This window comes from Salvelinus fontinalis, chromosome 5, assembly GCF_029448725.1.
Source record: "Salvelinus fontinalis isolate EN_2023a chromosome 5, ASM2944872v1, whole genome shotgun sequence".
Lineage (NCBI taxonomy): Eukaryota > Metazoa > Chordata > Actinopteri > Salmoniformes > Salmonidae > Salvelinus > Salvelinus fontinalis.
The window spans coordinates 6,619,247-6,631,768 of record NC_074669.1 but is presented as its reverse complement, the minus strand read 5'-3'; the positions used below and the strand labels follow the sequence as shown (position 1 = coordinate 6,631,768).

At 44.0% G+C, this 12,522-nt stretch overlaps 1 protein-coding gene across 4 annotated transcripts in view; it reads left to right on the top strand.

Moving 5' to 3' along the window:
- LOC129854990 (transcription factor SOX-6-like) overlaps nucleotides 1-12,522 on the top strand; it is a 184,290-nt gene that overhangs the window by 155,537 nt on the left and 16,231 nt on the right. For all 4 annotated transcript variants that reach the window (XM_055922213.1, XM_055922214.1, XM_055922211.1 and 1 more), the window contains 2 exons: nucleotides 3,326-3,431; nucleotides 10,851-11,024. In XM_055922213.1, coding sequence (XP_055778188.1) covers nucleotides 3,326-3,431; nucleotides 10,851-11,024 — 280 coding nt within the window. The remainder of the gene's footprint in view (nucleotides 1-3,325; nucleotides 3,432-10,850; nucleotides 11,025-12,522) is intronic.

The following is a 12,522-nucleotide window of genomic DNA, read 5'->3' as shown; positions in this document are numbered from 1 at the left end:
TTCTAACAATATTCATTGCTATTTCTGGGACATTCTTTAGAAATGCATTAGATTAGGCAGTATGAAACTACTGAAACACCTGATCCTAATCTGATCTCTGCTACAAGAGGTATCACACAGATGACTGTGTTCTAAGGATAGACCACGGGGTGAAGACGGTGTGGGGTGTAACTTCATATGGAACTATGCTGATGGTCTGTGTGGGTGTGGTGTGTCTGTATGCATGCATATGTGTGTGTGTGTGTGTGTGTGTGTGTGTGTGTGTGTGTGTGTGTGTGTGTGTGTGTGTGTGTGTGTTAACCTTAGTCATCCTTCAATTTTAGCAAGATTCCCTTTGCTATAAGTTCTACTACTGACGGTGATCCAGGAGTCCTCTTTCTGCTGCCGTGTCCTGGCACTGGGCTGGCCTTGGCCATGTTAATGTCATTATAGCTCGCCTTGCGCACAGACGCTAGCTCCGGCCAGCAAGTGGCATTGTTGAGTATCGCGTTACGCTTACGCTGCTTCCAACAAGGCCCGCAGCTGCCAAGCAAGCACACTAAAATAGCCACAGAGTGTGAGTGCGTGGGTGTTTGTCCTGTGTGACTGTGTGTGCCTGTGTGTGTGTGTGTGTGTGTTTGTGTGTGTCTACATGTATACTAGTGTGTGTGTGACTGTGTGTGTGTGTGTGTGTGTGTGTGTGTGTGTGTGTGTGTGTGTGTGTGTGTGTGTGTGTGTGTGTGTGTGTGTGTGTGTGTGTGTGTGTGTGTGTGTGTGTGTGTGTGTGTGTGTGTGTGTGTGTGTGTGTGTGTAGTAAGTTTATTCCAGTTTTGAGTGAGCTGGCCTTGCGTAGAGCATTCAGTGTGTCCTACTCAGCAGAGCACTGGTACTTTACTAGAACGTCCCTGTCACTAAGCCTACTTAACTCTGTCGGTAGTTGACATCAGCTGTCGGGACTACTCAACTACGTTACACCAGCTCTTTTGTGTGCCACACTGCAGGGAAAGGAGGGACCGTTGAGGAGAACATTAGCAATGTGGGTGACTTGAGTCAGCCAGGCCAGTCACCACACAGCAGTCTCTGTTGTCAGTCCCAACAGGAAATGTGTTGTGGTATTCACTGGCTGTTCTGGTGTGCATTCTCATTGCCAGTATGCACCATATAGTTTTTGAGCAAAGTCATATGCAAGCACTTTTGCGTCCAAATTCAAGGCCTTAGAGATATAAATATGTATTATTGGTGCTACAACTGGATGAAACAGGGTGTGAGCTCCTTCACTTCCCATGGACAACAGGACAAGGCATCTGTATTGAGAGATGACAGGCACAGTGAAAGAAGGAAGGGGGGAGAGGAGGAGGAGGAGGAGTGAGGGACCTCATTGCTCCTGGAGGAGGCAGTAAATGTTGTGGGTCGGTTAGAGCAGGGTTTGCCTGTACACGTCGACGCAGTAATGAGCTGAACATGACGCTGATAAAACTGCTCGGTCGGTGCAGTGTTTATAGCGCTGCCATAGCAACCCGTTAAAATGTGTGCCCAGCCAACGAGTTCAGGAGAGCCCATGCAATAGAGGAGCTCTGTGTGTCTCTTTAAGTTCCGAAATATAGATTGAGTTGAATGTTGGACAAGCCCCAGTCCTGTAAAGTAATAATAGTATATTTTAAGATGGTCTTTTATAGTTTTGAACTATTTAGCTAATGTTGATTAGTCATTGTTGTCATTTACAAGCGACCACATTGGACTGACTCTAGGCCTGCTGTCATACTGAGTCCTGTTACAGATTAAGTCCTAAATTAGTCTTCTGTTGGTACAGTGTTAGTCATCTCTGTAAGTCTTCTGTTGGTACAGTGTTAGTCATCTCTGTAAGTCTTCTGTTGGTACAGTGTTAGTCATCTCTGTAAGTCCTCTGTTGGTCCAGTGTTAGTCATCTCTGTAAGTCCTCTGTTGGTCCAGTGTTAGTCCTCTATGTAAGTCCTCTATTGGTCGAGTGTTAGTCATCTCTGTAAGTCCTCTGTTGGTCCAGTGTTAGTCATCTCTGTAAGTCCTCTGTTGGTCCAGTGTTAGTCCTCTATGTAAGTCCTCTATTGGTCGAGTGTTAGTCATCTCTGTAAGTCCTCTGTTGGTCAAGTGTTAGTCATCTCTGTAAGTCCTCTGTTGGTCCAGTGTTAGTTCTCAGTAGGTCATCCAGTGTTAGTCATCTCTGTAAGTCCTCTGTTGGTCCAGTGTTAGTTCTCAGTAGGTCATCCAGTGTTAGTCATCTCTGTAAGTCCTCTGTTGGTCCAGTGTTAGTTCTCAGTAGGTCATCCAGTGTTAGTCCTCTCTCTTAGTTCTCTGTGAGCAGATTCTGTGGTGTGTGCAGCGCTGCCCAAGCACATGTTCTGTGGTGGCCTGATTACAGCCCTTAACGTCGTGCTGACATTGGCCCTCCCTGGCTCCCTACATATATATATATATATATATAAAAACAAAAGGCCCCAAGTTCCATCGGCGCTGCCAGCGTCTACCGCGGCATGACTTCATCCAGCAACCATTCCCTCCGTCAAACAAAATGCCTTTGTCACCAGAAAACGGGGAGAGGAGGAGGAGAGGTGGAGGAATGAGTGGATGTGTGGTGATTGTGGAGGCCCTTGTTTTCCACAGTTCGGGAGCGTGGCAGGGTAATTTTAGCTGGAGGGCTACAGACGGCATGCTGGACTCATTTGAGGGAGAGGGCGGGATGGCGGGCAGGCAGCGCAGAATAATCAGAGACAGTAGGCAGGATGGGTGGGGAGCACTGAGTCAGCTTACATGGTAGCGCTGGGTAGATCTGGCGTATTGTCTCTTTTTGTGGCTAAACATACTTTTTTTGTGGCTAAACATACATACATCTATCTATCTATCTATCTATCTATCTATCTATCTATCTATCTATCTGTCTGTCTGTCTGTCTGTCTGTCTGTCTGTCTGTCTGTCTGTCTGTCTGTCTGTCTGTCTGTCTGTCTGTCTGTCTGTCTGTCTGTCTGTCTGTCTGTCTGTCTGTCTGTCTGTCTGTCTGTCTGTCTGTCTGTCTGTCTCCCTCCCTCCCTCCCTCCCTCCCTCCCTCCCTCCCTCCCTCCCTCCCTCCCTCCCTTCATTTTTCTTCATTTACTCTCCTGTTCTCTTCTCTTCTACTTTCCTATCCCTTCTAAGCTGCAATGGCTGTCCTTCTATCTTTGGGGGGCCGCGCTCTCTCTTTTCCCTCCTATCTATCTGTCTATATATCTGTCTATCTGTCTATCTGTCTGTCTATCTATCTATTATTATCTATTACTATTAGGCAGACTCAAACCGTACTCAACCCTGATTGACCTTTGACCTCTTTGTATTTTAGGAGCGGATGCACTTTGAGAGTTTGAGTCAGCACCTGGGCAACCTGGGAGAGGATGGAAAGATGGGTCACAGGGTCATTGACCTCACCAGACCTGAGGATCTTCATGGTGGGTTTCGTCTGTCTCTTTCTTTCTTTCTTTCTTTCTTTCTTTCTTTCTTTCTTTCTTTCTTTCTTTCAACATTTCTGATGTTCTTCTTCTAACTATCTCTTTCAATTCTCAATACTTTTATGTAAGTGCATCCTGCTGATGTTTATGTGTGTATGCTTACAACCCGTATCTATATAGCTTGGTGCATAATAGTAGAACAGAGGAAAAGAGAAGAGAGAGGTCAAATGGATATTTATAATACATTAGCATAGCCACGGGAAGTAGGGGTGCTGAGGGTGTTGCAGCAGCCCCTGAATAATCATAATAATAGAAAATATACTGTATATATACAGTACTGTGCAAAAGTTTTAGGAATGTGTGAAAAAATGCTGTTAAGTAAGAATGCATTCAAAAATAGTCATGTTAATAGTTTATATTTATCAACTAACAAAATGCAAAGTGAGTGAACAGAAGAAAAATCTAAATCAAATCAATATTTGGTGTGACCACCCTTTGCCTTCAAAACAGCATCAATTCATCTAGGTACACTTGCACACAGTTTTTGAAGGAACTCGGCAGGTAAGTTGGCCCAAACATCTTGTAGAACTAACCACAGTTCCTCTGTGGACTTAGGCAGCCTCAGGTGCTTCTCTCTCTTCATGCAATCCCAGACAGACTCGATGATGTTGTGATCAGGGCTCTGTGGGAGGCCACACCATCACTTCCAGGACTCCTTGGTCTTCTTTACGCTGAAAATAGTTCTTAATGACGTTCACTGTATGTTTGGGGTGGTGTCATGCTGCAGAATACATTTGGGGCCAATCAGATGCCTCCCTCCCTAATGGTATTGCATGATGGATAAGTATCTGCCTGTACTTCTCAGCATTGAGGAGACCATTCATTCTGACCAAATCCCCAACTCCATTTGCAGAAATGCAGCACCAAACTTGCAAGGAACCTCCACCATGCTTCACCATGCTTCGCCTTCGGCGAACAAACTGCCTTCTGCTACAGCCAAATATTTCAAATTTTGACTTATGAGTCCAGAGCACCTGCTGCCATTTTTCTGCACCCCGGGGGCCTGATTCACAAAACTTTACTTACGAAAAAAATAGGAAGTTCATACCATAGTTCATAAATGCAATTCCTCAAAATGTTCTTAGGAACTTCGTAAATATCTTTCTTAAGAACTTTGTAAATATCTTATTTCTGTATTGACATTAGTGACGTGCTTGAAACCAATAAATAAACCTATGTGACAGGGATGATCGGATTTAGTTATTTGGTTATTTTTCATACATTATAACCATCAGACTAGCTATATCAAAATCAAAAATGGATAACCAAGAAAAGACATTGAGGTGATGGTGGAGGAAATAGCAGCCAGGAAAAAGTTTGCTGTTGGGGAAAACTTGATAACTGCGGGTTTACTGCAGAGACCAAAAAGAAAAGATGGGCGAGAGTGGCCGAGTCTGTCTCTGCTGTCAGGGGGTATGGCAAGGGACAGTGACGCCCTAAAAAGAAGTGGTCCGACATCAAGTCGGCTGCTAAGATGAAGGGAGCTGAGAGACTATTCATGTGGACCAGCTGGAGGAGAAGGTGTTGTCCACCATAGAGGTGGTGGTAGAGGGACTGCGCGACCGGTAACTTAGTTAGCTACATTAATTAGCTAGCTAATGTGTAAAGACATTATAGCCAAAATAGCTAACAACGTTAACGTAGCTAAGTTAGCCAAGTTCTTCTCTGCAAATTGACGAGATAGTGCTAGCTATTTAACACTTCTAGAATATTGAAATATATTGTTAATTACTAGCTTTCTAGATTATGCGTGTTTCATTTCTATTCTTGCTGTATTTAAATGTCCGGTAGCCAACTGTGTCTGTGGCGCAAGAAAACATTCATGGTTACAAAAGTATCCATTCATCTCAAGACAAGAGTTTAACTGTCCTAAAGTTAAGTACATTTCCAAGAAGAAATCCTAAAATATTTTCAAGAATCCCATTTCTTCTTAACATTTTCTTAGGAAGAAACTTAGGAGAAACCTTAAGAACATTTCCAATAACTTTATTGAGGAATAGTAATTTTGCTTAACTTTCTTCTTAAGTCAATAGTTAAGGAAAAAATGGCAGTTAAGAAGAGATTTCTTCTTAAGGTTTTGTGAATCCGGCCCCAGTTCCTGTGTTTTCATGCATATTTGAGTCGCTTGGCCTCGTTTCCACGTCAGACTTCCAGACTTCTCCGGACAGTAGATGGGTGTACCAGGGTCCCACTGTTTTCTGCCAATTCTGAGCTGATGGCACTGCCGGACATCTTCCGATTGCGAAGGGAAGTAAGAATGATGTGTCTTTCATCTGCTGAAGTAAGTTTCCTTGAATGACCACTGCATCTACGGTCATCAACGTTGCCCGTTTCTTTGTGCTTCTTCAAAAGAGCTTGGACAGAAAATCTGGAAACCTCTGACTGCATTGAAATTTCTGCCTGGGAGAGACCTTGCTGATGCAGTAGAACTCAGTCTTACCATGGTGTATGACTTATGACAGTAAACTGTCTTCAGCAACCTCACCTTGTTAATTGAGTTTGGCTGTTCCTCGCCCAGTTGTATTCCTCCTACACAGCTGTTTCTGTTTCAGTTAATGATTGTGTTTCAACCTACATATTGAATTGATGATCATTAGCACCTGTTTGGTATAATTGTTTAATCAAACACCTGACAATATGCCTACAAAATCCCTGACTCGAAGAATTGATGCTGTTTTGAAGGCAAAGGGTAGTCACACCAAATATTAATTTGATTTAGATTTTTCTTCAGTTCACTCACTTTGCATTTAGTTAGTTGATAAATATAAACTATTAACGTCTATTTTTGAAAGCATTCTTACTTTACAACATTTTTTCACACCTGCCTAAAACTTTTGCATGGTACTGGGTGTATATGTATGTATGTATGTATGTATGTATGTATGTATGTATGTATGTATGTATGTATGTATGTGTTTTTCTTTCTTTATTTTATATATATTTTGTCTTCACAAAAATTGTGGACTGGGCCTTTTAATAGTCCTGTATTAGCGGACCGACATAGCCGTCTGCAGCGCAGGCAAAGAACCCACCCCTTACAAAGAAAAAAATCGCAGCACCCCCACTCCAAAAATACAACTATGGACAGTAGAAGAAGTTAGGTTTGAGGTAAAAGTGGGCACATCCTGCTCAGGCTAAATGGATGCCAGTGACCCTTCACTTGGGGCCCTTGTTTTTTTTTCACCTTTATTTAACCATGTAGGCCGGTTGAGAACAAGTTCTCATTTGCAACTGCGACCTGGCCAAGATAAAGCATAGCAATTCGACATATACAACACAGAGTTACACATGGAATAAACAAAACATACAGTCAATAATACAGTAGAAAAAAAGAAAACAACAAAGTCTATATACAGCATGTGCAAATGAGATAAGATAAGGGCGGTAAGGCAATACATAGGCCATGGTGGCGAAGTAATTACAATATAGCAATTAAACACTGGAATGGTAGATGTGCAGATGATGAATGTGCAAGTAGAGATACTGGGGTGCAAAGGAGCAAGATAAATAAATAAATACAGTATGGGGATGAGATAGATAGATGGGTTGTTTACAGATGGGCTATGTACAGGTGCAGTGATCTGTGAGCTGCTCTGACAGCTGGTGCTTAAAGCTAGTGAGGGAGATATGAGTCTCCAGCTTCAGTGATTTTTGCAGTTTGTCCCAGTCATTGGCAGCAGAGAACTGTAAGGAAAGGCGACCAAAGGAGGAATTGGCTTTGGGGGTGACCAGTGAGATATACCTGCTGGAGCGCGTGCTACGAGTGGGTGCTGCTATGGTGACCAGTGAGCTGAGATAAGGCGGGGCTTTACCTAGCAGAGACTTGTAGATAACCTGTAGCCAGTGGGTTAGGCGACGAGTATGAAGCGAGGGCCAGCCAACGAGAGCATACAGGTCGCAGTGGTTGGTAGTGTATAGGGCTTTGGTGACAAAACAGATGGCACTGTGATAGACTGCATCCAATTTGTTGAGTAGAGTGTTGGAGGCTATTTTATAGATGACATCGCCGAAAGTCGAGGATTGGTAGGATGGTCAGTTTTACAAGGGTATGTTTGGAAGCATGAGTGAAGGAGGCTTTGTTGCAATATTCTAAATTTAATTTTGGATTGGAGATGCTTAATGTGAGTCTGGAAGGAGAGTTTACAGTCTACCCAGACACCTAGGTATTTGTAGTTGTCCACGTACTCTAAGTCAGAGGTCACGGAAGGAGAGTTGTATGGCATTGAAGCTCGTCTGGAGGTTAGTTAACACAGTGTCCAAAGAGGGGCCAGAAGTATACAGAATGGTGTCGTCTGCGTAGAGTTGGATCAGAGAATCACCAGCAGCAAGAGCGACATCATTGATGTATACAGAGAAGAGAGTCGGCCCGAGAATTAAACCCTGTGGCACCCCCATAGAGACTGCCATAGGTCCGGACAACAGGCCCTCCAATTTGACACACTGAACTCTATCAGAGAAGTAGTTGGTAAACCAGGCGAGGCAATCATTTGAGAAACCAAGGCTGTCGAGTCTGCCAATAAGAATGTGGTGATTGACAGAGTCGAAAGCCTTGGCCAGGTCGATGAATACGGCTGCACAGTAATGTCTCTCATCGATGGCGGTTATGATGTCGTTTAGGACCTTGAGCGTGGCTGAGGTGCACCCATGACCAGCTCTAAAACCAGATTGCATAGCGGAGAAGGTACGGTAAGATTCAAAATGGTCGGTAATTTGTTTGTTAACAATTTTGACTTTCGATTTTGAAGACCTTAGAAAGACAGGGTAGGATAGATATAGGTCTGTTGCATTTTGGGTCTAGAGTGTCACCCCCTTTGAAGAGGGGGATGACCGCGGCAGCTTTCCAATCTTTGGGATTCTCAGACGATACGAAAGAGAGGTTGAACAGGCTAGTAATAGGGGTTGCAACAATTTCGGCAGATCATTTTAGAAAGAGAGGGTCCAGATTGTCTAGCCCGGCTGATTTGTAGAGGTCCAGATTTTGCAGCTCTTTCAGAACATCAGCTATCTGGATTTGAGTGAAGGAGAAATTGTGGGGGCTTTGGCGGGTTGCTGTTTAGGGTGCCGGGCAGTTGACCGGGGTAGGGGTAGCCAGGTGGAAAGCATGGCCAGCCGTAGAGAAATGCTTATTGAAATTCTCAATTATAGTGGATTTATCAGTGGTAGCAGTGTTTCCTAGCCTCAGAGCAGAGGCAGTTGTGAAAAGGTGCTCTTATTCACCATGGACTTTACAGTGTCCCAGAACGTTTTTGATTTTGTACTACAGGATCCAAGTTTCTGTTTGAAAAAGCTAGCCTTAGCTTTCCTAACTGCCTGTGTATATTTGTTCCTAACTTCCCTGAAAATTTGCATATCACGGGGGCTATACGATGCTAATGCAGAATGCCACAGTATGTTTTTGTGCTGGTCAAGGGCAGACAGGTCTGGAGTGAACCAAGGACTATATCTATTCCTAGTTCTAAATTTTTTGAATGGGGCATGCTTATTTAAGATGGTGAGGAAGGCACTTTTAAAGAATAACCAGTCATCCTCTACCTACGGGATGAGGTCAATGTCATTCCAGGATACCCCGGCCAGATCGATTAGAAAGGCCTGCTCGCTGAAGTGTTTCAGGCAGCGTTTGACAGTGATGAGGGGTGGTTGTATGACCGCAGACCCATTACGGATGCAGGCAATGAGGCAGTGATCGCTGAGATCTTGATTGAAAACAGCAGAGGTGTATTTGGAGGGCGAGTTAGGATGATATCTATCAGGGTGCCCGTGTTTACGGATTTGGGGTTGTACCTGGTAGGTTCCTTGATAATTTGTGTGAGATTGAGGGCATCAAGCTTAGATTGTAGGATGGCCGGGGTGTTAAGCATGTCCCAGTTTAGGTCACCTAGTAGCACGAGCTCTGATGATAGATGGGGGGCAATCAATTCACATATATTGTCGAGGGCACAGCTGGGGGCAGAGAGAGGTCTATAGCAAGCGGCAACAGTGAGAGACTTGTTTCTGGAAAGGTGAATTTTTAGAAGTAGAAGCTCGAAATGTTTGGGTACAGACCTGGATAGTATGACAGAACTCTGCGGGCTATCTTTGCAGTAGATTGCAACACCGTCCCCTTTGGCAGTTCTATCTTGGCGAAAAATTTTATCGATGGAGATTTCAGGGTTTTTGGTGGTTTTGCCAGTGACCCTGGCAAAGTGACCCTGCCAGTGACCCTTTGCCAGTGACCAGGCTAAGACATCCGGGTTGGCAGAGTGTGCTAAAGCAGTGAGTAAAACAAACTTAGGGAGTAGGCTTCTAATGTTAACATGCATGAGGTGGCGCCACATTTTTTGGGCCTCTTTCAACTGTGTTCCCTATAGAATAGACACAGACAGAGAGTTTGCTCTGAACACAGGTATTCACCAGACACAAATATGTATTGTGTTCCTCTCGGAACGTCTCAGAAGTGGACACTTGACAGTCCAAGCAAATTGTTCTCCAAACAGATGCCTTGCACTTAAAGCGGCAATCAGCAGTTGAAACAATAACAAAACATAATCCCCACCACGGTTTCAGTAAAAAGAGAGAGCTATTGACACAAGGACTGACCATCCATGATATCAAAAGTATAGTTGTAACCATGTTTTGAGACTATACAGTGTTTGTTTACATTTACTTTGTTTACAAACATTGGAGTTAAACAAGCTTATATTCTGGGATCTGATGGGGTATGACAGTTGAACTAAGCTCATGAGGCATTTATAAGTTATATTAGTCAAGAAACATTGGGTGCATATCACTCCAAAAAGTGATGCAGAAACTGCAGATTGCCCATTTCAAGGCCCACTCTGTGATATATACAGCTGTTTCTGATAATTTAAGGCCTAATGAGCTTTGTTCAATAACCCCATCACAATCCCTCAGCTAAATACAAATAAAGTGTCAGGGTTTCCGTTTTGTTGTTTTTCAAATGAAGGACTTGCGTCTACGGGGAACTAGAAACGGTATTCTATATTCTCCCCCTCTTTCCAACCCACTAGCACTGTTTGTGTCTCAGACAATTCCACCCTGCCGAAGTATGCAAGCAGAAGGAAGGCAGTTAAAACAGATTGGGGACTTTTCTCTTTTCTGGCCCAGAAGCCCACCTGTTTTCCATAAACCCCCAGTGTTTACAGGCTACGGTGGGTTGGGAAGCATTCATCACGCTATAGCTTGAAATCAGAGCTGTAAACACGGGAGAATAAATGGAGATCTTATCTGGCTGATAATCGGAGCGTCGTCCCAGCTCTTGGACATGCAGTGCAGTACATGTACTTGTGACATTTTGTGGCTTTTTTTGCAGAAACGAGTGTGCAATTGAGTAAGTAATGCAATGTCCCTCCCATCCCACAGGTGGTGCCAGCACTACGGAAGCACGGGTCTTCAGGGAGGCCAGGGGCAGGAACAGTGCCGAGCCCCACATCAAGAGGCCCATGAATGCCTTCATGGTGTGGGCCAAGGACGAGAGGAGGAAGATCCTGCAGACCTTCCCCGACATGCATAACTCCAACATCAGCAAGATCCTGGGTAAGATGACCTATTTTGTGCAGAGCCGTGGTGTAGTGGTAATACTCCCTGGCATGTTACAAATAAAACTCCCCACTGGAGACCAGGTTTCAATCCATGTGTCCATCCTTCTCACGCTTTCTCCCCCTCTAATTTCCGAGCTGTCTTTAATAAGGGATACTTCAGCATTTTAGCAATGAGGCCCTTTATCTACTTCCCCAGAGTCAGATGAACTCGTGGATATCAATTTTATGCCTCTGTTTCCAGTATGAAGGAATTTAGAGGTACTTTCATGAGCCAATGCTAACTAGCGTTAGCGCAATGACTGGAAGTCTATGGGTATCTGCTAGCATGCTAGTTAGCAATTGTGGTAGTGCTAGTTAGCAACTTCCTTCAAACTGCACTCAGAGACATAAACATGGTATCCACAAGTTCATCTGACTCTGGAGAACTACGAAAAGGGCCTCTTTGCCAAAATAATGAAGTATCCCTTTAATTAAGTGTATAAAACACCTAACAATATACAAATATATATTTTTAAAGATGGCCTCCATACACTGTGGCCTTGTTATGGTCATACAGGGCCTTTAATTTGCAAAAATTATTCGGATTGATTTACTACAGACACCAATTTAGCGGTTTTGAGTGTAAAAACATAGCAAATCATCCCCGACTGGGACACGGTCCGGTAGGGCTTCCGAGCAAGTGGTGTATAGTTAACAAATAAAAAAGGCTGCGACCCAATAGTCAGGGTTGGGTGGGTAACTTTTTCGTGATATCCAATTGCGATCCAATTACGATCTTGTCTCATCACTGCAACTCCCCAACGGGCTCAGGAGAGGCAAAGGTCGAGTCATGCGTCCTCCAAAACATGACACGCCAAGCCGCGCTTCTTAACACCCACTCGCTTTACCTGGAAGCCAGCTGCACCAATGTGTCGGAGGAAACACCATTCAACTGACGACCGGAGTTCAGCCTGCAAGCACCCGGCCCGCCACAAGGAGTCACTAGAGTGCGATGAGCCAAGTTAAATCCCCCTCTGCCAAACCCTCCCCTAACCCGGATGATGCTGGTCCAATTGTGCTCCGTCTTATAGGACCCCTGTTCACGGCCCGTTGTTACACATCCTGGGGTAGCTTACATTCTAAATGTAATCCATTACTGTTACTAGTTACCTGACCAAAATTGTAATCAGTAACTTAACTTTTGGATTACCAAAACTCAGTAACGTAATCAGGTACTTTTAGATTACTCACCCCTTAAGAGGCGCAAATTAGTTGTTTTTCATCATGAATCTTATTGAGGCAGCTCTGCAGAGTGGTCACTAGCTGGCACAGCCACAAAGTACGATTTTAACCTTAACCCTAACCATAACCACACTGCTAACCCTAATGCCTAACTCTAACCTTAAATTAAGACCAAAAAGCACATTTTAGTTTTTGTTATCATTAATATGTACAACATAGCCAATTTTGCCTTTGCAGCTGGCCCATCTAGTGGAAATTGCTCAGTTCTGCCT